Source organism: Ursus maritimus, unplaced genomic scaffold (genome assembly GCF_017311325.1).
Source record: "Ursus maritimus isolate PB19 unplaced genomic scaffold, ASM1731132v1 scaffold_14, whole genome shotgun sequence".
Taxonomy (NCBI): domain Eukaryota; kingdom Metazoa; phylum Chordata; class Mammalia; order Carnivora; family Ursidae; genus Ursus; species Ursus maritimus.
The window spans coordinates 56,138,697-56,165,070 of record NW_024423786.1 but is presented as its reverse complement, the minus strand read 5'-3'; the positions used below and the strand labels follow the sequence as shown (position 1 = coordinate 56,165,070).

The 26,374-nt window shown below is 58.1% G+C and overlaps 2 protein-coding genes across 5 annotated transcripts in view; both read left to right on the top strand.

Annotated features, from left to right (window-relative positions):
* SPPL2B (signal peptide peptidase like 2B) overlaps positions 1-5,264 on the top strand; it is a 17,921-nt gene extending 12,657 nt beyond the window's left edge. For 2 of the 4 annotated variants that reach the window (XM_040629703.1, XM_040629701.1), the window contains exons 14-15: positions 2,224-2,384; positions 3,507-5,264. In XM_040629703.1, coding sequence (XP_040485637.1) covers positions 2,224-2,384; positions 3,507-3,752 — 407 coding nt within the window. In that variant the 3' untranslated portion in view covers positions 3,753-5,264. Of the gene's footprint in view, positions 1-2,223; positions 2,452-3,506 lie in introns of all 4 variants that reach the window. The other 2 variants (XM_040629702.1, XM_040629704.1) reach the window with 2 other exon arrangements.
* A 19,596-nt stretch (positions 5,265-24,860) lies between these two features.
* Positions 24,861-26,374, top strand: part of TMPRSS9 (transmembrane serine protease 9) — a 31,483-nt gene continuing 29,969 nt past the window's right edge. The window contains exon 1 of the mRNA XM_040629678.1: positions 24,861-25,002. Coding sequence (XP_040485612.1) covers positions 24,861-25,002 — 142 coding nt within the window. The remainder of the gene's footprint in view (positions 25,003-26,374) is intronic.

Genomic DNA, 26,374 nt, shown 5'->3' with positions numbered 1-26,374 from the left:
GCCTGCCCCGCCACGCGTGCGGCCATCAGGACCTCGTCTCCGCAGGCCTGCACGCTGCTGCTGCTGGTGCTGTTTGTCTACGATGTCTTCTTCGTGTTCATCACGCCCTTCCTGACCAAGGTGGGCATCCCCGCCCGTGCCCTACTGCGGCCCCCCCGCCCCCATGCTCCCTTCTCTGACGCAGCCCCCCTTTGTTAGAGTGGGAACAGCATCATGGTGGAGGTGGCGACCGGGCCCTCAGACTCAGCCACCCACGAGAAGGTACGTAGCAGGCCCGCGGCCGAGGCGCTGCCTGGAGGAGAGTGGAGGGCTTGGGCGGGTCCCGGAGACGGCTGCCTCCTCTCTCCCCCAGCTCCCCATGGTCCTGAAGGTACCCAGACTGAACGCCTCGCCGCTGGCCCTATGTGACCGACCCTTCTCCCTGCTGGGCTTCGGGGACATCCTGGTGCCAGGTATGGGGGCATGCCGCTCCAGGGTCAGTGCCCCCGGGAGTGTCCAGCCAGGGGGGCTGGCGGGTGCAGACCGAGCAGAGCATGTGGGGTCGGGCGGCCCCTCGGGCTCCTGTGTTACTCCTAGTGGCACGGATGTGGTGCGTGGCTGCCCTTGTGGTGGGCCCCTCCTCTGTGCTGTGGGGTCCGTGCCCGGCTGCTGACTCGGGCAGCACCGCGCCCCCTCGGTGGTGCTCTGGCCGTGCGGCCGTCTGGAGGCACAGGGCTGACACAGGCTCGTGCCCGGCGCCTGACCCATGCTGCTGCTCCTTGCAGGGCTGCTCGTGGCCTACTGCCACAGGTTCGACATCCAGGTGCAGTCGTCCAGGGTCTACTTCGTGGCCTGCACCGTGGGTAAGCGCCCTTGAGACTGGCCTGGAATGGGCTCGCCTCGTACCCTTCCTCTCGCGTTCCCATGACTTTCGAGGCCGCGTTTCGTTCCTTGTATGCCTTTGTTTTCCCTCTTTTGTCCTTGTCTCCCGCTTGTTTCTTTGGTTAGCAAAGCCGTTCACGCAGAAGTGACTTTGCTTGGAGCCCCGATTGCTTTTAACGTTTTCCAAAGCGGTTGGATTGCCTGCCTCTGCTCAGCCCTCCGGGAGGAGCTGCGAGCTCGTCCGAAGGCGCTTATCGGTGCGCACGTGTGCTCCCCACCACCAGATGGGAGGCGCTGTGACCCCCTCGTCATGCGCGGGGTGGCCGGGGCAGCCCATCCTGGCTGAGGGGAGGTCCCGGGATGATGTGGGCTGACCTTCCGGAAAGTGTGGCTGTCACCGTCTGCCCCTTCCTGCCCTGGCTCCTGCGGCTGCGGGCACACCCCCGCGTCCCCCTCACCTCCCTGAAGCTCCCCTTGGGCTTCGCATCCCGGCGATCGTCCTCAAAGTGGTGCTGCGGGGGTTCCGTGTGTGACCCCTTTTGTCAGGTGGTTCTGTAGTTGTCACTGAAACCGTGCACGTCTTATAGCAGCAAACGCTTTTATTCCTTCGTAGTGGGCTTCTGTTGAACCACTTCTTTAGGACGCGGGTAAGTGACAAATAGAGCTCTCCCCCCGGAGCGCCAGGCGAGGGTCAGACAGGAGCCACGGGCGGGGGCAGGTGCCAGAGACCGGGCTACAGACGGTTGTGTTCTCGCAGCTCCTTCCTGAGGCCGCTCAGGCCGCCGTGGCAGCAGCAGGACGAGGAGCCGCTGTGGCCTGCGCTCAGCTTGGCGTCAGCCCGCGCTCGCCCTGTTCGTGCCGGACAGAGAGCCGACCCCTCAGCCCCACCGCCTCCCCAGCTGTCTCCCGAGAGCAAAATGTCCTTCTGTGCGATCACAGTCCACTTACTGAAGACTGGACTTTCTAATTTTGTACACACGTTGCCTGCGTTCAGAACTATCTTTCTAACTGAAGGCTTAGAGAACGGGACACTGAGGCGCGGTCCCAGGCCCTTCTCTAGCGGCCTCTCTGGGTCTAGAGCCTCACTGCCGCCGCGCTGTCGCTCCTGGCCGTCTTCTGCCCACCCTTCTTGGCTGCCTGTCCCAGCAGGGCCGGGCGGGAGCGTGCGTCCCCGGGGAAGCTGGCAGATCCGTGCGCGTGCAGACACGTGACTCGCTCGCCCAACCACCCCGTGTACTCCTCTGTGACGCTCTGCCTCCCGGTGCCCTGGTCTCCTCCGTCCCGCTCTGGCGTGCGTGCGACAGGCGGTGCCGGGCTGCGGGCCGCCAACCTACGTAACGCGCTGCCCGTCTCTCTCCGCAGCCTACGGCATCGGCCTCCTGGTGACGTTCATGGCGCTGGCCCTGATGCAGCGTGGCCAGCCCGCCCTCCTCTACCTGGTGCCCTGCACGCTGGTGACGAGCTGCGCCCTGGCGCTTTGGCGCAGGGAGCTGGGCATGTTCTGGACGGGCAGCGGCTTTGCGGTGAATACCAGTTTGCTATGACTGTCTGCGAGCAGTAATAACTTAATAAGCCCTAACTAGAATTAAAGTTGAGTAAAACCTCCTAGTTTCACAACTAAACCCCACAGCCTGTGTCCCGTGGTCAGGGTCCCCGCTCCCAGAAGGTTTTGCTTTGGTGTCGAGTCCATGTGGCCCTGGAGACACGCTGGTGGCTGTCCCTCCGGGTGCGGCTTGAGGGCCGTGCTAGCAGCCCTGTCTCTGAAGGTGCCAGTCCCAAGGGGCGGGAACACCCCATCAGACGGGGCGTGGGCTTCCGGCTGTTGGCGCCATCAGGAGCGCAGCGCTGAGCCCGGGGGGTCCCGGAGCACCTCTCCAGGGTGGGCGCTCTCACAGCTTGGGTCTCCCGTGAAGGGCTCATGGCGCTCGTCTTGCTGCTGCTGGTTTTTGCACCAGGAGAGAAGAGGGCTGGAGGCCCCTCTTAGAGTAGCATCGTGCCCTCGATGTGGAAAGACGAGGTCTCGTGTGTCCATGCCCAAGGGGTGGTGCTGACCTCCCATGGCCCTGTCAGTGAGTCACGGGGAGCAGTCCCTCCGTAACGGGAGCTCCGAGGGGCCCTTGGGGGCTCCTGAGCGGGACTGCGGCCCCCAGGGTGGGGCCTGTTGAGCATGGAGTTACTGTGTCATGTGTTGTGGACGTGGAAACAGGCAGCCTCTCCGCCCCGGCCTAGAGATGCTGAACGGAGCAGGGCTCCAGGTCACCCCGATTAACCAGACGACATAACATGATGATGGGGCCTCTCGCCTTCCCCTGGGCCCTCGGGGAAGCACTCTGGCTTCACTGCCCTCCGTCCTCAAAGGGTCGCAGTCCCAGTGATTGTTGGCCTTGCCACAGAGTAGGTAGCTTAGTTATGGAAGGTTCAGGAGGTGGGGAACAAGCCAGAGACTTAGAGTCAGGGTTTCTGCCTCGGGCAGCGGTCCTGTGGTCCGCCTGCTGCCCGTCGTATGTGGTCCTGAGGGAAGGTGGCTCCTGGGCCTGGAGCTGGACCCTCCAGGACGCTGACTCCTCCGCCCTGCCCCGCCCCAGGCCGCCCCCGAGGCTTTCCTGGCCCCGTCCCACACCTGACTGTGGCCTCTTCTCTTCCAGAAGGACGTACCTCAGTCTCCTTGGGCGCCACCTTCAGCCAACGACCCGCAGCCTCGGAAGGACTCTGACACTGGCCTTCCCCGGCCACCGCCAGGTGAAGAACTGGCCAAGTGCCCCCTGCCCCTGGAGCAGCCCCCGGAAGTGTCCGTGCCCGAGGAGACCGGGGCCGGAGCACCCCCCCAGGAGCCCACGAGCCCAGCGGGCCGCACCCCCGAGCCCACAAGCCTGGTTGGCGCCTCGGCCTAGGAGGTAGTGCAGATCCTCGGGCCCTCGCTGCTGCGCCGAGAGACCCTGAGACTGGACCTGCCCGGCCCCCCCAACTTGGTGCTCCGGTCTGGCCGATGCCCCTGCTCTTCCTCCTCGAGCCGAGCCCAGCTGCACCCCGGACCCTCTCCAGACCCACTCCCAGCTCGCGTGGCTGCCGTGAGCCCCTCCCCCCTCCGGCCGATGAGGTCACCGTCACGCGAGCGCCCCGCTCCACGGTCTTGCCTGTCAACGCGGTGTTTCCTCGGCAAGGACAGAACGCCAGCTCCGACCGCCCACGGCCGCAGATCCGCCCGCCTCTGGTGCTCACCACGCTGCCGCTTCCCTCAGGTTCTCGCCGCGCCTCGGCCGCACGCTGGCCTGCAGAGCCCCGTTGTGCAGTCCGGCTGGTCTGCGTGCCGCCAGCTGGCCGTGGTCGGACCGCGTCTGGGGTGGCGCGGGCAGCAGGCAGCGACCGCAGGAACGCGCGGATGGGCCCCGCCCTGCCTCTTCCATCAGCCCAGCCGTGCCTGTGCTCCAGCTTCTCCGCCTGTTAATAAACGGCCACGCCTTGTTGAACTCCGGTGGTGTCGCCTCTTGGGTCTGAGTGTCCGGGACGGCCCTCGGCGGGGCAGCCGGGCGCAGGCGCACCGTCCACGGCACTGCGTCTTTCCCGTGGGCTGCGTTCTGTCTTTCAGCTTAGAGGGACTCGGGGGGCCCCCCACCCTCCTCACGGCATCTGCACGCTCTCAACCCCATCCCAGCCTGGCCTCTAGGAACAACACCGGCCAGGCGAGCACACCTTTTATTTAAACCACCCAGGAGCTTCTGGAACGTGGAGAATATTCTGGAACTGGCATTTTGTCTTCTACCTCACTGATAGGGTTCTCCAGACGTCACGATGGAAATGCTGCAGTAGGACTGGCCGTGGGGAGCGGCCCCCACGCCATGGCACGCGCCAGTCCACGCAGCCTCTGGACTCAAGAAAGCTGTTGCCACTGACGTGACGTGAAGGCACAGACCCCCGGCCACGCGGCCCCAGCTCTGTTCCCCGTCTGTCCGCTGCTCGGTTGCAGACAGCAGGCACGGGGTCAACCATGATCCATTCCAAAAAATACCAGCGCCAGACAGACTCACACACAGCCTTTGTTAGCCGTGCTGTCTAGGGAGAAATGATGTTTATTCCAAAAAAAAAAAAGACGTCGTCCACCTCTCTGTGTGTCTTAAAGCGGCAGGGGAGCTGGGAGGGAGACCAGCCGAACCTGCCGGCCCCAGAGAGCCGCCCGACGGGGAGGCCAGACCGGGCTGCGGGGTCTGGACGGACCGTTCCCACACGGACCCGCACGATCTTCTAAGCCATTTCGTACGTCGGCGTAGGAGCCAGAACCCCTCCGTTTTCCGTGTTTGACAAACATCGGGGGATTCGAAGGTGGATGTTCGTTCTTGAAGTTTCTGTGTGCAGTCTTTGCCTCGCTTCTGTTTGAATCTTACAATTAAACACAGCTTTTGAGAGTCGCCGCTGGGCCGTCGTCCTTTCCATGGTGCTGCCTAGGGCAGAGCCCAGGCCCCGCGGGGCGGTTGTGGCCTGGCCTGCGGGGTCGGGTGCACCAAGGTGTGGGAGTAAGTCCACGCCGCCTGCCGGCTCACCGAAGCAGCGTGTGGAGCGTTGCTGTGGTGGCCCGCAGCCGTGTGGGGCCGGGCTCCTGATTCCCGGCATTTGCGAGTTGAAGGCGGCCTGGCAGGAACTCGGTCTGCCGTGTGTCTGGGGAACCGCCTGGCTTCTCCGTGATGATCTAAGACGCGTGGAGGGGAACCACCTGTCGCGGGCCGGTGGACTTGGTGTGAAGAGCCAGCTGACCGGTGTCTGGGGTCTTCCAGGCCCCCTGGTCACTGCCGCACCTAGTCGGCCCTGCTGCTGCGGCCCACATGTCACAGCATGTGGCAAATGGGCATGGCCACAGCCAGGACACTGCAGGACACCGAGGTGTTGAGTCCCACGTGGTTTTCCCAGGTCATGAATAGCCTCGCCTGTGAGCGAGCGTCTGCAGAGGTTGCCCCCGCCCCCCCCGCTGCCAGGCCCTGCCACTAAGCTGTCCTCTGCGGGAGAGCAGGCGCGTCTCCAAGGCCGTGCCACTAGGCTGCATGGGGCCAGCGGAGACGAGGAGACGCAGCGTCTCCTCCAAGACCATCCCAAGGCCAAGGGCTCAGCACTGGGCGCTCGTGCTGGTGACCAAGGGTCTCCAGCCAGGCCGCCGGGGCCAGGGGCCCTGCTGGGTGCACGCCTTAGCCCGCTGGCCCTGCTCACCCTGGACAGGCAGTGGGCCCTGGCTTCGTGAGGGTGGCGCGCTCAGCGGTGCCCAGGCGGGGAGTGCCCCACGCTCGTCACAGGGTGGGGGAGGCACGAGTAGGCGCGGGGGAGACCATGTTCCTGCTCCGCGGTGGGGCACAGCTCTGCCCGGACGTGGGAGCTGCAGAGTTGGGACCGTGCTGTGAGGACGGCAATGTTCCTGTGCTGGGCTCCAGAGCTTACACAGTTTTCATTAAGTATCATTCCATCCGTCTTCATTGAGCACCTGCTGTGTTCCAGGCCCCCAACTCCCCCGGAGGGCACATGTGTGAGGCTCAACCCCACCCTGCCCAGGTGGCTGAGCCTGGGGAGGAAGGACCGGACGCGCGTCCACACCTGCCTCGGTCTTTGGGGGCAGGTGTCAGGAAAGGTACCTTGGAGGAGGCAGGTGGGGGCCTCTGGTGGGGAGATAGGCATGGCTGGTGGGATGGCCAGGGGTCGCAGGCCACGTGGGGGAAGGCATGGCCCCTGTCACCAGAAGGTGAGGGGGCAAGGGTCCTAGAAAGAGCCCCGTGGTGGCTGCCCTGGGGGAGAGAGGAGGGCGGCCCCTCACACAGCATCCTGGTTCAGGGTACAGCAGTGGGAAGAGCCCACTGGCCCTGGAGTCCTGGCGTCATGCTGGAGCCCAGCGGCCTTGGTCTACTCCCCCTGGGGCTGGAGCTGCGTCTTCTGCCAGAATGTGGGAGAGCTGCTTCTGCAGGGCCTGCTCCCATGTGTTCGGGAAGTGGGACTGCAGGCAGCTGGGACCCAGAGGGAGTGCTCCCTCTCCAGCACCATGCGTGGCTCCCCATGGCTTCTGGTGCTTCCCACAAGAGTAAGCCCCCACTTAGGGCATGAAGACGTTGCCACCCATGGTGGGAAGACAGCTGGGCCCTGAAGGCAGTTCAAAAAAATGTCCCCAGAGTGTCTTGAGCAAAGATGATGGTTCTAATGAAGGGTGTGTTCCGGGCGAGCGCAGAGGGAGTGAGCAGGGCGGGAGGGTGGGGCTGCCGTGTGGCTGTGGGAGGTGCAGCAAAACCGAGGCCAAGCCACTGCCCCAGCCTGACCCTGAGGAACACACCAGACCCCAACAGAGGGGTGTCCTACAGACCCCCTGCTGGCCCTCCCCCCCGCCACTGCCCAGGGCCTCAAGATCGAGGGGCCGGGAGCACAGTGTGAGTGTGTAGGGAAACCAGGAATCCGAATAAAGTGTGGGTGTTGGTTCATGGCTTGTGACCGTGCGGCGCCAACGTTAAGGTGGGGAACCGTGCAGAGCACCGGCTTCCCTCCAGAGCGAACAGTTTATTTTTTAACTGGCACAGTTGTGCACGCATAGCCCTTCCCCAAGCTGTCTCCCAGGGTCGGGCCCATGTCCGGGCTCCGCTGCCCCCGGCTTTGCCCTCTACCTGGATGCCCCGCGGAGTCCGCGGCGGCTCCGCCCCCTGGCCAGGTGCCTCCCGGCCCCGCCCCTGCTCCCTGGTGCGGGCAGCTCGGCCTCGAGGCGGCGGCGGCGGCGGCGGCGGCCTCGGCGGAGCGCGGTGAGTCGGGGTCTCAGGAAAGGGCTGGGGCGGCCCCTCTGCCTGCTGCAGCTCCCGGGTCACAGAGCCACTGTGTAGCCGGCGGAGCGGACGGCCCGGGGTGCGTGGACACCCGCAGGCGCTGCCATCCCCGGGTGGGGCGGAGCGGGGCTAGGTGTGGGGCGCGGGAGGAGCCGCGGGTCAGCTGGCCAGGGCTGCCGGGCTGCCAGGCCCCCGGCCGGGAGCCACTGTGCGTCCCTGCCTGGCCCTCAGCATCTCTGTGCCCGAGCTGCACGCATGACTAGGGTGCTGGGGTCACCCTGGGAAAGGTGCGGCCAAAAGGTCTGACAGCGGGGGGAATATGTGCGGTACCCAGGACAGGCTGTCACCAGGGCTTTGCAGTCCCGTCAGGACGGGCTTTGGCTGAGGCTGGCTGGGCAGGGCCCTCCTCTACCCCCCAGCTCAGGGGCCAGCCTCGCTCCCCCTGGACCCCACGGGAAGGCGTGGTCTCTGGCGGTGGTGGGAGCTTTGGGGACCGTGTGTTCCCATCAAACACAAGCCCTCCAGCCCATTTGGGGCCCACCTCCGGGCACCTGGCAGGTAAGCGGATTCACGTTTTGTGTGTCAGCACCACAGGCCATGGCCGTGAGGGTGCGGGCCCCGGGGACCCAGAGCCTACACGGCCTGCCCGTGGCCCTGGCTGGAGCGGTGCATGTGAGACCCCGCGTGTGAGGTTGTGTGTGATCGTGCTTGCACTGGGAGATTGGGCATGCTGTTGCACATGGTCGTCGGAGGTCGTGTGTGTATGAACTCCTCCTCGCTAGTCTCCCGTCTGGAACACGGGGTCAGCCGTGGCCCACGCGGATCGGATGGCTAGACCATGGGAGTCCCCCTGAAAGACGTTGCGGCTCACAGCCCGCTTGTCCTGCCGAACCGAAAGGCGAGAGGTCGGTGCCGATGCGACTGTGAGGCGTGGTCGGAGCCCGTGAGCCCTGAAGCCCGTCCTGGCTTTGAGCCCCGTGCTCGACGAGCGTGTGTGTTGTGCCAGGTTCACCCAGTCCGCAGAATTGTGAGTGCTCAGGGCGTGCAGGCTAGAGCGTGAGGGCCTTTAGACGGTGTGCTGGGCGGCCTTCCGCTCAGTCTGGGGACTCCTCTTGGAACAGCCTGCGTCGAGTGGCCCGAAGGGAGAAAATCCGCTCCTGTGACCACTGCTGTCCGTGGACACCTTGAGGCGGTGGCCGAGCGGAGGCCCTGGGGCGGGGGTCCCGGGAAAGGCAGAGCGAACTGGCAGAGGCAGCTGCTTCTCCAGCCGTGGCCAGGCGAGTGCCGCCCATCCTGGGGAAGGACAACAGAGCCAGGGGAAGTGGTCGCACGTGTCTGGGTGTCGCGCTCATCCAGGCGGGTCCAGGAAGGAGAAACGGGCAGGGTGCACGCGGACGCAGCGGTGTGGTTCTGACCGAGGCGTGTGGCCGGCGCACCAGGAGCTGAGACCTGCCCCCCGGCGTGGGTGTAGAGCCCTTGGCGCCCCGTCTGCACAGCTCACCTGCCTCACCTGGACAGCCAGGGCCATTTCGTGATAGAGAAGCCACCAGCTAAGGGGGAGAAACCCCCGGAATTGCAAGAATGGCGTGTGAGGAGGGGAGGCGGAGAGACAGGCAGAGAGAGGGAGAGGCACGTGGGGGGGGGACACAGGGAGTCTCTCCAAGCCTCGTTTTCTTCATCTGTAAGATGGGGGTACTCATGCCGCCCCCTCCCCCAGGGTCCCTACTCGGACGCTGCCAGCCCCACCCAGCGTCAGGCATGACCTCTCTGGCCATAGCACACCTTGTCCACAGAAGCGGAGATGGGCACAGGGCTGTCCCCAGCTATGCGCTGTACATACGTGCCTTGAAATCAGCTCAGAGGGCGCGTCCTGGGGCTTGGCTCCTACCTGCGTGAGGTTCTGCTGTTCCTCCTACTTTACCTCTATTCACTAACAACGATGATTTCTGGAGTCACTTTAACTGCAGAGGTGGCACGGAGGGTCCCCACACACTCCACGCCCAGCTCCCCCTGGTGCTAAAGCCTTCCGTACCCATAGGACTAGCACGGGCACAGTGCTCTCAGCGACCTTGTTCAGGTTTCCCTACTGTTTTGGGCTCCAGTCTGAGACCCCTGATGCCATTTTAGGACCCGTATTAATGTTAAATTACACAAGTTGTAAGTGGTTGGAGGTTTCTTTTTTTAATCTCCGAGTCTTTATCCGCTTTCCCGGGTATCACCCGTGTTTATCAGCTCCCCCGCCTGGCGCCCTGCGGGGGCCCCGACTCCTGGTTCCTCTGTGCGTGTTACTAACTAAGGGAGTACATGATATCATCACTGCAAATAGTTTTCTCACAAACACCTCTTCCCATGAAAAGCTAACAAAAAGTCCACAGACGAAAAGGGAAAAAAAGAGCCCGAGCTTATTAAATTTCCTGTAGGCTTGCGAGTGATTTATTCCATGAAGTGGGGGCGGCCGGTGGGGGACTTTCCTGGCAAGGCCCGAGCCCCAGGAGCGGCGGGGGAGAAACAGGAGAGGCTGCGGGGCGGACAAGGGACGCCTGTTCCGTAAGCCGCGTGGGATGCAAGGGTTCGAGAGCCCGTGGCGTCTCGGAGGGCTGGGGGGCCAAAGGCGAAGAGCCCTCTGGGGTTTTACTGAAGTGGACTGCGGACCCTGCTCGGACCCTGCTCGGAAACAGCAGACCCCAGCGCGCTCCTTCCCCTCGGAGAGGCGGGGCCAGTGTTTCAGCCAGCTGGTGCTGGTGCGAGCGGTGCTGGAGGCGAGGGAAAACTCGCGGCGGGCCCTGGGCCGCTGCAGAGAGGATGAGGCGCCGAGGGGCATGAAGAGGAGGCCAGACGGGCCGCCAGCAGCGAGCTGTGGAGCCTGGGGCAGAATAGAACGCAGGCGGCCGGCGCCTGCACGGTGGTGAGCAGATGCCACGGGCACCTTATTCCAGAAGTTCATGGATGACAGCATTTCGTAGGGCACTTGGCGGGCTCAGGCGGTAGAACGTGTGACTCCTGAACTTGGAGATGTGAGTTCAAGTCCCATGTTGGGAGTAGGGTTTACTCAAGAACAAAAAACCCAAAAACAACCCCCCACAAAATATACCATAGTTTCTGTGGGTCATTCATCTGGACGGTCCCGCTGGGGAACGTGGCAGTGGGAATGTCCGCCCGGTGGCCTCATGTAAAGCCCTGCCCACCCGCCAGGGCCGGAGGGGCCACTTCCAGGCCTCTGCACGGTGCCGTGGGAGCATCCTCCCGGCAAGTGGCCTCAGGTGGCCGGGCAGCAGCCTCGTGCGGTTCGTGGCTGCGCTGTGACTCCCGCCCCATCGCTCTGGTACATTCGCCGTCAGGGGCGAGGCGTCGAGGCTGGCTCACGCCCAGGGGAGGTGCACAGGCTCCATCGCGGAGCGGAGCAGCCAGGAACTAGGGACACGGGTAAAGCTGCCACGTCCTGTGGCCCGGGGCCCGTTCTCTGCTTCTTCTACCGAGGCACAGCCGGTCCCGTTGGAAGGGGTAATAAACCAGCTGTTTGTTCAGCGCAGTGCCTGCCACGTGGAAAATGCTGTTTACTTACTTGTGGCATTTGTCCCAGCCGATTTTCACTCTGCTGAGGAGCGACAGCCGTCGCCGTGAGGCCAGAGCGTGGAGTGAGAGGACTGTTCTCTTGGGCAGGATTGAGTTAAAGGATGAAGAGAACATACCAGTTGTTCTTGTCCCAAAGGGACACAGGGAAGTCCAGGCTCAGCACCTCGGCAGAAACCATCCTGCAGTTTATTCCCATGGGTGCAGCTTGCACAGTCCAGGAGAAAACAGACAAAGTGGGGACGTGGAAGGGAGTGGAGGAGATAGATGAGTACGGCAGGCAGCAGGCACAGCAGATGCAAAGGCCCTGGGACAGGATTGTGCCTTGCATGTTTGAGGAGCAATGAGGAGGCCCTGAGGCTGGAGCAAGGCAGGAAGGAGGACCGAGGACAGACAGCAGAGAATGGGTGGGATCAGGTGTCGTAGGCATTTAGCCCTCAGCGAGAGCCATGGGCAGGACTGAACAGATGTGGGTCATGGCCTGAGTCAGCTTTTAGCTGCTGAGGGTGGAAGCAGCCAGCTCGGCGATGAGACCTGGGTGGTGCTCTGTTTAACGCAAGGGCAGGCATGGCAGAAGCGGGCCAGTTCTAGATATATACTGGGGGCCTGACCCACTTCCAGGCAGACTGATAGCAGCTGTGGAAAGGGGTCATGTGGACCCCAGGAGTTTTGGTCTGAGTGATCACAAGCACAGAGGTGCTGCCTGAGGTGGCGAAGGCTGTGGGAAGAGCAGGTGTAGGGGGGCTGGAAAGCTACAGGGTTCAGTCTGACGTGTGTAAGATCCGAGCAGCTTGCCAGCCACTGGGTTATGGTCACAAATCACCACAAATGTGGTGGCTGGAAACAGCTCACATTTAACACCTTCCAGTTTCTGTGGGTCTGGAGTCTGGGCGTGGCTTAGCTGGGCCCAGTGCTCAGGGTCACACGAGGCTGTGATCAGGGTGGTGCCTGGGCCGCGTTCTCAACTGAAGGCCAGACTGGGGCCTTCCAAACCCATTCAGGTCATGGGCAGATGAGAGAGGGCGTGGCTTTGGCTGCCTGTCAGCTGCTGGCCACCCTCAGCTCCCACAGGCCACACAGGCTTCTCCTACATGGCCACGTACTTCATCAAGCCAGTGATGGGGTCATCAGCTCCGGTCTGCTAAGACAGAGTCTTACATCATGCAAGAGAGTCACGACAGGGACAGCCCATCAGCTCTGCAGCATTCAAATGGGTAGAAGCAAGTCACACACACCTGGGGGGATGAGACTGCCCAGGGCTGTGAACACCAAGAGGAGAGGGCCGGTGGGGTCACCCTGGGTCACCCAGGAGGAGGTCCTAGCAGCCAGCTGGACCTGAGTCTGCAATTCAGAAGATGAGGGTGGCCGGGAGCTGGTAGATGTCAGGGATGTTATTCAAACCACAAGACTGGATGGCATCACGGAGGGGAGGGCACGTACCTGCAGGTAGGCCATAAAAACACTCATTAAATCTTCTTAAAATGGTTTAAAATTTTTTTAAAAATTAAAGAAAATGTAGTCACTGCAACACACAAAAAGAAAACAAAAGGAGGCAAGTGACAATAAATAAATACGTACAGGGAAGAAAACCAAACCCAGACTAAGGTGAGGCAAGAGGACACTCAGTGATTGTGGGAAATGACGCCGTAGTGCAATATTCGGGAAATATCAAGTGAGTGCAGAGGAATTCCCGACAAGCAAAATATCAACGTTTTAACAAAGACTGCCCACGACAGGGCTGGGAATCGCACGGGGGTGATGGTCGGGCATGTGTAAGGCCGGGTCCTGTCTTTGCGTGCAATGTCGATATCTGGTTGGCTGTGGATATTTTTGGTGTTGTTTATATTTTTTAAATGGCATATAAAAATATTTATCTTGACTGAGGATATTTATTCTGACTGAGGTTTTAGGTGGCCCCCTTAAACTTTGCCCCTGAGGCCAGTATCCCAATCGCTTCACCCTAGGCCCTGGGCTGGGTGTCCCCCCTGAAGGCTGTGCACCCACGGCTCATGCCCTCTTTTTGGAAACAGTCGCTGGCAAGGATTAGAGTGGCATTAAGGACACGTTGGCCCTAAGCCGAGCCTCTCCGTGGCATCACTGGGAGGCTGGAAATCGTTGTTCCTGCCTTGTTCCCAGTATGGCTCAGCTCACAACATCTTCTTGCTCAGCACTCCCTTGGGAAGCCCCGAATGGCTCCAGACCCTTCCTGGCAGATGAACAGGGGGACCAGGAGTCCTGATTTCAGCTTATAACTACAACAGTCCCAGATGACCTGAGAGGACTGGTCACCCCCAATGGGAGTGACTTGCTCAGTGTCACCCCATCACTGATGAGCTGGGAGGGGTGTCAGGATTTTTGTCTCTGGCCTGGGCCAGAGAACGCTGGGACAGTGGTGTACGTATTCTGAGCTGGAGGCCAGTCAAGCCCCAGGCTCAAGCTAGAGACGCTGGTGTTCACAGCTCCCAACTCAGTTCTGCGTGCTCTGGGCTTTTGTTCCACGCTCCAGAGACCCTTGCCCTTCCTTCCCTTTACCTCGACGCAGATCGTAGAGCCAGTGTCAGTTCTTCTTGAAGCTTCTACGGATCGTTCCAGTAACTAGGGACAGCAAGTCTCTTGCCTGCTCGTTTCTCTTACTTTATAACTGCACACTCATTCTTTAGATTTGTCTGGGGTGTTCTCATGTATCTCTCAAGCGCGGGTGGTAACTTATCCTCCTACGTTTCTTTCAAAAAAGTAAGCTCTGCCTCATCCTGTCAAGGGGTTTCTCTTAGCTCAAGGTCACTGTGCAAGCCAGTAATCGCCGTCTTGTGTTCTCTCTTATTTTCTCTTAATCGGCTATCTTCCCTCTTTGCACTCAGCTTTTGTTGTCCATTCTCTCCCACCCCCAATCTTTGCAATAAATAAATAAATAAATAAATAAATAAATAAATAAATAAATAAATAAATAAAATTCTAGAAGATATTTTGTAGTCTGAGATTCAGGGCATCAAGGATCTTCTAGAACCTTCCATCCCTTTACTCTCGCTGTCTCTTAAGTAAACTGCCCACTTGTCTGAGACAGGTTGTCTCCATTACATCTGAGTGAAAAGGGAAAGATACATCTAAACAGGCAGATTTGTTTTTTGGCTGACTTTTTTTTTTTTTAAGCCCTAAATGAACTTTACCTCAGGTTTAGAAATATGGGTGTTTTGAGAAAGTTGGGTTTTAAAGTGACTTGACTTTATGACTGGAGACTGATAAATTGGCCTGTGATCAGTCTGGCCCTCAGCTTTTGTTTCTCAACATTAAATGGAAGATAAAGCAATCCAGAGAGGTTGCTACTTGGAGGTCTTCAGCCAGCTTTTCCCAAAGCTAATATAAGCACACTGACCATTTATTTGTAGGTAAAACTGTCAGCTTTTCACTCAAGCAACAAATACCTTGTTTGTGTCGACAGTTTGCAAAGACTTTACAGCGACGTGGGGCCAACGCAAAGGGGCAGAAGGTGCATGTCTGTCCTCGAGGAGTTGACAGGGGTTTAGAAGGTTCTCTAAACTGAGTATATCCATTTAGTACTTCATAATCACTTCCCAGTCAGGGAGCCCGGTTGCCTCCATGGCTTTACTGTTTTCTGCTCCATGAGTTACTGCACCAGCACCAAACACCCCTCTTTCTGGAATTCACACTCACAAGGACAGGCACAAACTCCTGCTCTATCCGCTCTTCTCTGATTTCTCCCAACAATATTTTGTTATTGCAGTGAAGTACACACAACATGAAATTTACCATCTTAGCCATTTTAAGTATGCAGCTCAGTGGTGTTAAGCACATTCACATTGTCGTGCGGCCACCCCCACCCTCCGTCTCCAGAACGTTCCATCTCCCCACATGGAGACTCTGTCCCCAGGAAGCACGGTCTCCTTACTCCCTGCCCCAGCTCTGGCTCCCATCATCTCCTGTTTCCGCGGACCTCCTGGGAGTGGGGTCCGGCGGGATGTGTCCTTCCGTGTCTGGCTCCTCTCACTGAGCCCAGTGTCCTCAGGGTCCCTCCATGCTGTATCAAGTGTAGGATTCCTTTGGGTGCAGAAAAAACATGGAGTGGCTGGAGGTGGGAGCAAGGGGTAGTGAGTGATGAGGTGGGGAGGAGAGTCAGGGCCAAGACTTTGAACTTGGTGCTGAGGGTGGTAAGGAGCTATTGAAAGGCAGGGGGTAGCACCATCATATTTGTACAGACCAGCATCTCTTCCCCTGGGCACTGCAGACATCTAGAGGTCGTCACGCTCCGTGGGGGCATCCTGGGCACTGTGCGGGGTGGTGAGCAGCGTCCCTGACTCCCACCCCCTCATTGCCAAGAGCATCCTCAGTTGTGACAGCCAGAGACATCCCCCAAACATCTGCTCAGTGTCCCCTGGAGGCAGAATTACCCCTGTGTGATCCCCTGGTCTAGGTAGATATCTCTAGTTGCATGAAAAGATGGGTAGTTTGGGGCAGGCCTGGAGTTAGCAAGAACACCACTAGCCCAGGGAAGGGGTGAAGGTACAGGAGCAGGAATGGGTGAGTGGGATCCCTGGAGAGGAGGAAGGAGGTGAGTGGCCAGATTTGAAGGTGACCAGCAAGGAGGGGAAGGAAGATGAAGTGATGGAAGATGGGGTGGGTAGGGTGCTGGTCTACAGCAGCTTTGGGAGAGGTGGTCCCCAGAACTCAGGGGAGGGAGAAGTGAGTAGCTTTGCTGGGATAAGACACACCCCACTCGGGACATGCTGAGATGTACGTAGAGATGTCCAAGTGTCCATTCCCATCCGAAGCTCCAGAAGAGACGGGAACTGTAAACTTCTCTGTGGGGGTTGCTGGTGGATAAATGATCATTGGTGCTGTGGACTCTCTTAGGGGTAGCACCAGAGAAAGGAGCCATGGAGAATGGGGTGGGAGAGGGCTTACAGACAGTGATGAGAAGGGGCTTTTGCAGGGACTGTGGCATGGGTGCAACAAATGGTTCAACATGGTTTGCTTTGTGGCTACTTACATGGTCCCATCAAGATTTGACAAGCAAAGGAGCTAGTTAGTGAGAACACAAAGACCTCCCAGGAGGCCTCTCTATCACTCCTGCTGCCTCCAGGGATCCCCTGATCAGAATGGAAGAGGAGCTTAGGATGGAGTTTCCTCTCCTGACCACCAATTGGTTGAGGCCGTATGTCCATGAGTCTGCAAAGACCTTGGGGAAATGGGCATACCCATGTGTGTGGAGGTGAAAACAGCTATAACTCCAATAGCCCTGACATTGTGTTGACTCAAGTGTTTTTGTTGTTGTTTTGCTTTATTGTACCATAGCTGAAGAGGTGGGTGAAGAGCATTTTCTTTAGCGTCCTTGTAGAAGTTACTGCGCCCTGTTTTGGTTTGTCCATGAGCCATAAATCTTGATCTTATAAGGCGACGGCCCCATCCTGCAGCAGTTCAAGCAAAGATTGGCTCCCTTGCCTGGGCAATCCAGAAGGTCTGGCCTCTGGCAGAGCTGGGTCACCCTGTCTTGTCCCTTGAAATTATTGCCTGGCTGTGCCCCTCACGTCCACCTGGTCTCTTCCTTCAAGGCATTGATCTCATCTTTCTTCCTGTTGGCAGTCAAGATGGCAGCCAATGGCCCCAAGCCTACCTATGGCAGTTTGGGAGCCCCATTGTGAAGAATGCTTCTTCCTTTTCATTATTAGTTGAACTGTATGAAATTGATCATGTCCTGTTGTTTTTGGTCTAGAAAAAGGGCAATTTCATACAGCTGAAACTCAGGGAAGAACCTTGGTTGGTTTGCTTCAGTCACGTACAACCTCTTGGGCCAACTGCTGACAGGAGTGAGGGGGTGGGCAGTGTGACTGACAGGCCCGGATCCAGTGTGGCCCTGGCATTGATGGCGGTGGGCATGAGAGCCGTGTCTGGTGGCCAGGTGGGTGGGGCACCATGACTGGGGTGAACCTTCCCCAAAGAAAAGGATCTGGGAAGACAAAAATGATACTGCCGCCCCACGTGCCACTGGAACAGAGAACTAAAGGGATAAAGCCGATCACTGGCCGTAACTAGGCCTGAAGAGGTTAACTACCTTCCTGGGGGTCACAAAATGAGCTGGACTAAAGCCCGAGTGTGCATATTGGTCTTCTGATGACCAGCACTCCTTCTGTCTGACTAGAGAGCGCTCTGGGGGAAGGGCAAGTCCTGATTTCAGGGTGTTTTTCCTATAAAGATGCCCAATGTCCTGAATCAACACTCAACTCTCTCTCCTGGGTCAGCGTTGCCCACAAAAAGCCTGTATTAGCTTCCAGCTGCCGCCGTAACGATGCATCTCCCAGGGCTAAACCCAGGTGTGGGCAGGTCTGGTCCCCCTGGGGCCCCAGGGAGATCTGGCTCTTGCCTTTTCCCGCTTCCAGAGACCCCACATCCCTTGCCCGTGGCCCCTCCTCCATCCTCACCACCAGTAGCGCAGGGTCCACCCATCTCTGGGACTCCCAACCTCTGCCTCTGTCTCTTGAGGATGCCAGCCCCCCCCCCGGAAACCCAGGGCCACCCCCACTTCGGGGGCCTTGACAAGGTCCCACCTGCAAGGTCCCTTTAATGTGCGAGATGACATACCCAAGGTCCTAAGGACTAGGACATGGACATCTTTGGGGCCACTATTCTGCCTGCCACAGGGTCTAAGCAAAATGCCATTTCTGTAGAAGTGCCCAGAGACACTGTCAGATTGTCTGGACCAAACAGTCACTGCCTTTTCTGAGCCTTGCTTGGTTCAAAGGCAGATTTTGTAGCCTGATTTTTATCTGCCCTCCACCACGCCTGCCAACTGCCGGATGAGGTTTCTCTGCCCTTGGAGGAGGCCGCGTGGGGGTCGTGCCGGGGCGCGAATGCACTGGTGCGAGTCCAGCCCAGGGCTCATCAGGACTCAGACGTGCAGCCAGCAGGCGGCTCAGCCTCTCCTGAGTTCGTTTGTTCAGAGGCTGGCTCCTGGCTCTCCACATTCTGGATGTTTCTGCATGGAAACAGTCCCCATGGTTCTTGGCGTCCTCCTCAGCTCCTCCAGTTTGTAGTGTATGTGCCTCCTCTCTCGCTCTCCTGATCCCTCCCTCCCTTCATTCCTTCCTCCCCTCCCTCCTTTCCACTTCTTTTTTCCTTCCTTCTTGTGATAAAACACATGACGTAAAATTCACCACCGTAACCGTCCCCAGGTGCACAGCCCCGCGGCATGAAGCACACTCACCCCGTCCTGCAGCCGCCCCCACCCTCGTCTCCAGAACGTTCCGTCTCCCCACACGGAGACTCTGTCCCCAGGAAGCACGGACTCCCCACCCCCTGCCCCAGCCCTGGCTCCCACCAGCTCCTCTCTGTCTGTGTGGACGGGACTCCTCTGGGGACCCCCTGGGAGTGGGGTCCTGCGGGATGTGTCCTTCTGGGGCTGGCTGCTCTCGCTGAGCCCAGTGTCCTTGGGGTCCGTCCACGTCGTGGCAGGTGTCGGGGTCCCTTCATCCTAGGGCTGGGTCGTGTTCCAGCGCGTGGACGGATCGTGCTGTGTTCATCCTTCATGCACTGATGGACACGTGGGGCACGTCTGCCTCCTGGCTGCTGTGGATGCTGCTGCCGTGAACACAGGTGTGCAAGAGCCTCACGACCCTGCTTCCAGTTCCTCTGGGTGTAGACCTCGAATGGGATTGCTGGTTCCTATGGTCACCCTGTGACAATTCTAAGTAATTCACATGGTAATTGTATTTCACTGTTGGAGGAGTCACCATACCGTTTTCCCCGGCGACCGCCCCATTTTCCATTCCCACGGGACTTCCGATTTCAATCCTCATCTACTCTGTCTGTTTTTGAGAACAGCCATCCTAACGGGTGTGAAATCTCTCTAATTCTTCCTTGGTGAGGAGTGTACGGCCAACTATAAAGTCAGAGGTGAAGACTGCCCCCACGTCTGATGCCCTGTGCAAGTGCAGGCGTGTTCTGGAGTGAACTGTGTCCCCTCAAATTTCATGTTGAAGTCCGAACCCCCAATACCTCAGAATAATTATTTGGAAAGAGGGTCTTTACAGAGGTGATCAAATTAAAATGAGGTCATGAGGGTGAGCCCTAGTCCTATATGACTGGTGTCCTTATGAAAAGGGACACTTGGACAGACATGCACACGGGGAGAACGTCCTGGGAAGACGGAGGCAGACGTGAGGTGACACTTCTATAGGCCAAGGGTCACCATGATTGCTGTGACCAGCAGAATCTAGGAGCGAGCTTGGGGCAGGTTCCCCTTTGTGGCCCCAGAAGGAACCAGCCCTGCCGCCACCTTGATTTTGGACTTCTGACCTCCAGAGCCAGGAGAGAATCAGTCTCTGCTGTTTGAACCACTCAGTTCGTGGTGCCCTGTTCTGGCAGCCCCAGGAGACACACAGGGAGATCCCCCCACACCACTCGTGGGTGTGGCAATTCCCTAGAATGACTCGGAACTCACTAAAAGCTGTTGTAGCCACAGTTATGGTTCACAGGGATCAACATGTCAGGTTAAGATCAGAGAGAGGACGGCACGGCACAGGGCAGCTTAGTCCACTCAGGCGGCTCTAGCAGCCACCATCAGTGGCTCATGGTTCCGGAAGCTGGAAGGCCAAGTTCGAGGTGCCAGTGGCTTCCATGCCTGGTGAGAATCTGCTTCACTTCACAAATGGCCATATTCTCGCTGTGTCCTCACATGGGCGGGGGGGGTCAGGGAGCTCGCTGGGGCCTCTCTTATAAGGGCTCTCATCCCATTCACAGGGGCTGCACCCTATGACCTAATCCCCTCCCAGAGCCCCCACCTCCTAATACCATCACCTTGGGGAGTAGGGTTTCTGCATATGGATTTGGGGACACATAGACATTAGTCTACAGCACCAGGAGAAACACCAAGCATGGCGCTTCCATCGTTCTCTCCCCCGTCCAGCCAGGGGGCGTTGTTCTCAGGGCACACGAGATGACACACATGGAGTATCACCAATCCAGGTGGCCCCCCTAACTTCCAGTTTTGGGGCCCAGAGTTTTTACTGGGGCTCCACAGCATAGGCATGACTGATTCACTGACTGATTCACTGAATGCCCACATGGCTGCTTCAGCCTCCCAGGAACTGAGGACAAAGTCTGGGCTTTCTTTTTGAGCAATCCTAAATTCTGCCTACATATCCTTTTAACGAGATCTCTTTATCCCCTTGAATTCCCACTCCATTCTCTTCTGGCCAGACTGGCCTTCTCAGATGCTTCTTCAGGAAAAATTAAGAGAAGAGAAAGCAGGCACACTGACCCCGTGAGTACTCCGTGGGCCACTGGTACATAGAAGGGGTTTTGCTTGGGACAGCAAAACCCAAAACGTGGCCTTCTTTTCCAAGGACACCAGGACTCCGGCAGCGGACCTTGGGGCAGTGGTGCTGTGTGTGCACTGAGGCCAGCAATCCGTGTTTTCTAGGCAGGATCAGTCAGACTCTGGTGACCACAGCGTTTAGTTGGCATCTGTCCAGCTGTGTGGCTTGATGTGACACTGACAGTGACTGCTAAGGACAGCTTTGGCTGCATCCAGTATTTTGACATGAAGCATATCCAAGATTGTTCAGTTCTAAATATTTTATTTAGGGGCACCTGTGTGGCTCAGTCAGTTAAGTGTCTGACTCTTGATCTCAGCTAAATATTTTATTTAATTAGCTATGACTTCTTCTTGGAATCATTAATTTTCTAGAAGTAATTTTAGATTTGCAATCCAGTGAGATATGCACCCTGCTTATCCCCATGTGCATTTCAGACTGCCACTGCTTGTGATTTCTGTGGTAGAATTCTAAGAGGGCCCTAAGATTTCTGCCCCCCCCCCCCGGCACACATGCCCTGTGTAACCCTTTCCCTCTGAGTGAGAAGTGCTGACTATGATGCCATGGTTGCTCCCTTGATTCGGTCCCATTAGATGAGCAAGGTGTCAGGATGTGGCTCCCATTGCTGCCTTACATTCTGTACAACTCCATCTTAGTACACTGCAGTGAGTTTCCCCCACTGGCCTTGACAAAGTGGCTGCTGTGTTCAGGAGCCTGTGATCTAAGGCCAGCGCCTGGTCAACAGACAGCAAGGAAGTGGGGGCCTCAGCCCCACAACTGCAAGGAAACAAATTCTGGCAACAACAGGGAGCTCAGAAGTGGATCCCTCCCCAGCTGAGCCTCCGGATGAGAATGCAGCCCAGCCAACACCTCGCTCGCAGCCTAGTGAGAACCTGAGTAGAGGACCCAGCTGAGATATGCCAGTATCCTGACCACAGAAACTGCAAGAAAATGACTGTGTGTTGTTCTAAGCTGCTACATCTGCGGTAATGTGCTGAGAAGCAGCAGCTGACAGACACACCTTCTCTGCATTGGCCCCCCTCCTGCTACAGGGCTTTATGCCTTTTGTCCTTGCTGTGTGGAAATCTGTTCCTTCCATGGGCACTTACTGAATTCCTGCTTATCCTTCAGAACTCAGATAACACATTCCTCCCCCAGGAAACCCTTCCTGACCCCCTGTCTAGATCAAAGCTCCTTTTTATAGACTCAAAACCCCGTGGACACATCTTTATTTTCCAGCCTTAATTGTAGCTGTAATTTCAATTTATTTGGGTGTCTGCCACTAAGATTTAAGCTCTCTGAGCTCAGAGAATCTCATCTACCTCATTCAGGGCTCGGTACTCAGCACAGAGCATCCAGGCCTGGCCCGTCATAAATATCAGATGGGCAGAAAGCTGAATGAATAGTGCTTCTATATTCGATGTTAAATAGCATCGGGCCCCTTCTGTGCCCTAATGACAGTGATGACAAGACAATTCCGAGAACACAGGCATCCTTAGAAAACCCACAGGCTTGGGGGGGGGTAGCAGGGGCAGCCGGGGCTGAATGAATATAGTGTGTGTGTGTTTGGTTGGGGGAGTGTCAATGAGCTCATACACTAAACTTGAGTTTCCAGGCCTAATCACAGAGGTGAATCTTGGTGTCTTTGTCCCTAAAACATTTCATCAAGTGATTCTTAGAGATTCCCTGGCTCCTCAGAAGGCAATTCAGCTCAAGTGTAAGAATAAAGGGGTAAGTGTTATACAGCCTCACTCCCCGCCACCCCCGCACATCTCCCCTTTCTCATCAGCTCCAGATGGTGGCGGTGAGGCATGGAGTGGCCATTCCCACCAGGGACACACTCCCTTGAGGATGGAATATTTTGGCTGGGCCCCAGCATATTCTTCCAGACTTAACAATGAACGTATAGCAGAGTCACACAAATCTGAATTTCAAATAAACAGCAAATACTTTTTTTTAGCATAAGGATGTCCCAAATGTTGCACAAGACATATGAAGGACCGTATTAGTGAGTTTCTCTAGAGAAACAGAGCCAACAAGAAGGAGAGAGGTATTTTAAGGAACTGGCTCACACGCCATGGGGGCTGGCAAGTCAGAAACCCGAAAGCAGACTGGAGACCCAGGGCAGAGTTGATGCTGCGGCCCAAGCCCCCTTCCTCTCCTCCAAAGGTCTTCAACTGATGGCACGTGCCCCACCCACAACAGGGAAGGTCACCTGCTCTACTCAACCTCTACTAATTTGGAAGTTAATTACATCTGGGGGAGCCTGGGTGGCTCGGGCCATTAAGCGTCGGCCTTCGCTCAGGACATGATCCCGGGGTCCTGGGATGGAGTCCCACATCGGGCTCCCTGCTCAGCGGGGCCTCTGCTTCTCCCTCTCTTCCTCTGTGCTCTCCCTCTCCCTCAAATAAATAAATAAAATCTTTTTTAAAAGAGTTAATTACTTCTAAAAATCAGCTTCAGGGCAATACTTACAATAATGTTTGACCGGAAAACCCGGCACCATAACCTAGCCAACTAGCCACGTAAAATAAACCACGCCAGGGACACATTTATGCCACAAAAGCATGCTTCGCTCATCTGAAATTCGAGCGTACCTGGGTGCCCAGTATTCCCCCTGACACCCCGGCCTGCCATTCGTGCCCACAGGCCCCCAAGCAGCTCTGCGACCTCTGGGAACCGTCGGCCGCCTCCGCGCACCGACTAGGGGGGCTCCCCCAGCCTCCCTCTCTGCGGCGTCGTGGCGCCCACGGCCGGAGCCCGGCGGGGAAGGCGGGGAGGCCTGCGCAGAGAGGGTGCGTGCAGGAGATCCGCAGACTTGGGGGGGCGGGGGCTGCTTTCCCAGAACCGGGCGTCCCTGGAGGAAAGGTGGCCCGGCGGGCGGCCCTCTGCGCACCTGACAGGCGGAAGCTGGAGGCCGGCGCGGTGAGGCCGCAGCTGCTCTTGTCGCCTCGCAGCCTTCCCAGGAGACCAAAGAGTAGCACGCACCGCTCCTGACGGACACAGCCTCGCGCTCCGGTGCTGAGAACTTGCAACAAGGCCTCGGCCGGCCTCGGCGGAGTCTCTCGCGAGACCGCGATCAAGGGGCGACCTCGTGAGACCCCAGCTCGGATCTCTCGCGACACTACGCTCAAGGCCCGGCCTAGTGGGACCCTCGTCTCGGTCTCTCGCGAGACTATGATCAAGGCCCCCTTGTAGTGGGACAGCCCCCCCCCCACGCCCCTGTCTCGGATCTCTCGCGAGACTGCCTGAAGGGGCGCGCTGGACGCCAGAACACAGAGGAGCACATGGCTGTTCCCGGTCCTCTGGGAGCTGAGGCCCTAGGGAGGATCAGTGCCTGGCGTACCGGCAGCGGAGGAGGGCAGAGGCCTGTCCCTCTGGCGGGGATGCTGGCGGCCGCGGGTGGTCGCGTAGAGTCCAGGGCCACGAAGGACGCCGCGGGCACTGGAGCTAGCGCCGGGGCCAGGCTCCATCTTGTTCGCTCAGTGTCCATGTGCTGCGAGACGTCCCCGTTCCGGTCCCGGGACCTGTAACTGTTGCCTCGTGCGGCAGAGAGGACCTTGTCAAGGCCCCGAGGTGGGGGCGAGCCTGGGCTCCCCGGGGGCCCGGCGTCCTCACGAGGTCCTCAGGAGAGGGAGGCAGAGGGCGGGAGCCCCAGAGACGGGCAGACCCCGCGCTGCCGGCAGTGAGGATGGAGGGGGTGTCATGGGCCAGGAAGAGGCAGGAGCCGGGTCTCCCTGGGGCCCCGGGGGGCCAGCCCTGCCCGCCCCTGCGTTTTAGGACTTCCGAGCCCAGAACTGCTCAGTAATAAATTTGGTTCCTTCCCGGCACCAGGTTTGTGGTGATTTGTTACAAGGGTCACAGGAAAGTCGTGCATCCCTCCTGGCCCCAGCGGCGCACAGGGAGCCCACATGCACAGGCCCAGCCAGCAGTCCCACTGAACCCATGTTTTGTGGGGTTTTTTTGTTTGTTTTTGTTTTTTAAAGATTCTACTTATTTGTCAGAGAGAGAGTGAGAGAGCACAAGCAGGGGGAGCAGCAGAGGGAGAAGCTGACTCCCCTGCTCAGCAGGGAGGCTGATGCGGAACTCGATCCCAGGACCCTGGGATCATGACCTGAGCTGAAGGCAGATGCTTAACGGACCGAGCCCCCCAGGCGCCCCTGAACCCGTGTTTTGTGACGTTTGAGACAGGTGCCTAGGGTGCTGTGGAAGGCTGGCACATATGCACAAGTGAAACCCTTGCTTAGAGGACAAGAAGCATCCTCCAGCTCTGACCTTGTTTTTTGGTCCTTTCTTGCTGGCATCCAGGTCACCTTCCCCGTGTCTAGGAGCCATGGAACCCACCACCGGTGACTTACAGCCTGTGCCTGGGGCAGCAAAGGAAGTCCCAGCTCTGGATGCCACGTGCTGCCGTGTGGCCCTCTCCACGGTGGTGGCCACCAGCATTGTCATGGTCACCCTGGGAGTCCTCATGGGTAAGCGGCTGTGGGCTTGCACGGGTTCACACACCGGGCGACTTGCACAAAGATACTTCGAGGTGGCTCAGTGGTATCCATGTTACGATCCCAGAATCAAAGGGCTGAGCATGCAGGCATGGAACTGAAGGCTGGCCCTCAGGCCACCAGGAGTAAGTCAGGCAGGCCAGGAGCCTGGGCCTGGTGTGCACTGGGTGGCGGTCTGGGGTGGGTGGGTGGGGGCATGGGCAGGCCAGGCACCAGGTATTCACATTTTCCATGGACCAGGCTCTCCTGGGAAGTTTTCCGCATGGGGTGAAAAAGGAGACAAATACGGACAATGAAATGAACTCTTAAATATTGAGAAATTTGAAAACTACTTATACTTTTTGAAGTGTAAAGAATGAACAGTGCGGAGCCTGGGTGGCTCAGTGGGATAAGCGTCCGACTTTCGATTTCAGCTCAGGTCGTGATCTCAAGGTCGTGAGATCGAGCCCCGCATCAGGCTCCGTGCCGGGTGTCGAGTCTGCTTGAGATTCCCTGTCTCTCTTTCCCTGCCCCCCCCCCCATGAACAGTGGTTTATGCTCCTGTAATTCACTATGGCCCCTGTTTTCATGTTTGCTTCCAGTGGGTAATCATATGATTTAGGGTGAACCATACAAAACCGTGGCCTCGCTATACAGTGTGGGGCTGCGGTTATAAACAGAGGAAGCTCTTTTTACGTTTCGGCAGAATGATCTAGAGATGCCTACGTTAGAAAAAGTAGGGAGAGGTGCCGAGTGGCAAGAAAGGGAAACACGTTTCCTGTGTGCACCAGTTGTCTTTCTGGAGGAAGTTTCAGAGCCTGACTAACCGGTTACCTCTGGGTAGGACAGCAGGCGGTGGAGCACAGGAGGGACATTGGTCACCAGATGCCCTTTGGTGGCTTCTGATTTTGAACCACGTGGGTCCATTACGTCCGTTCACAGTGTTGTCCTATTGTAAAGTATGGAACCAGTCACCGCAGCTGGCCACGAAGTCCCGGGTTTTCCCTGTGACGTCTCCGTGGTTTACAGCCTCGCAGGTCTACACACACAGGCGCGTGTCCGGAGATGATACCCCGTGCTGTGTTGTGAGAATGCGCGAGGTGACAGTAGGGTCTGCACACCCTTTGGGGGCTTGCCGCTCCTTCCACTGCATGTGCTAGATTCCCCGTCACGTTTATGTGGACGTTCCCCACGAGCCATTTTCATTGTTAGCCACACAGACAGCAGCTCTTCCCGTGTTGTCTGCCTCAGTGCTGCGGGGGACGGCAGCCCCGCGCCCGGGCCTGGTTAGAGTGAAAGCAGTGAATGTTAAATAATACTTACAAGGCATTTCCTGGGGGCGCCTGGGGGGCTCAGTCCGTGGAGC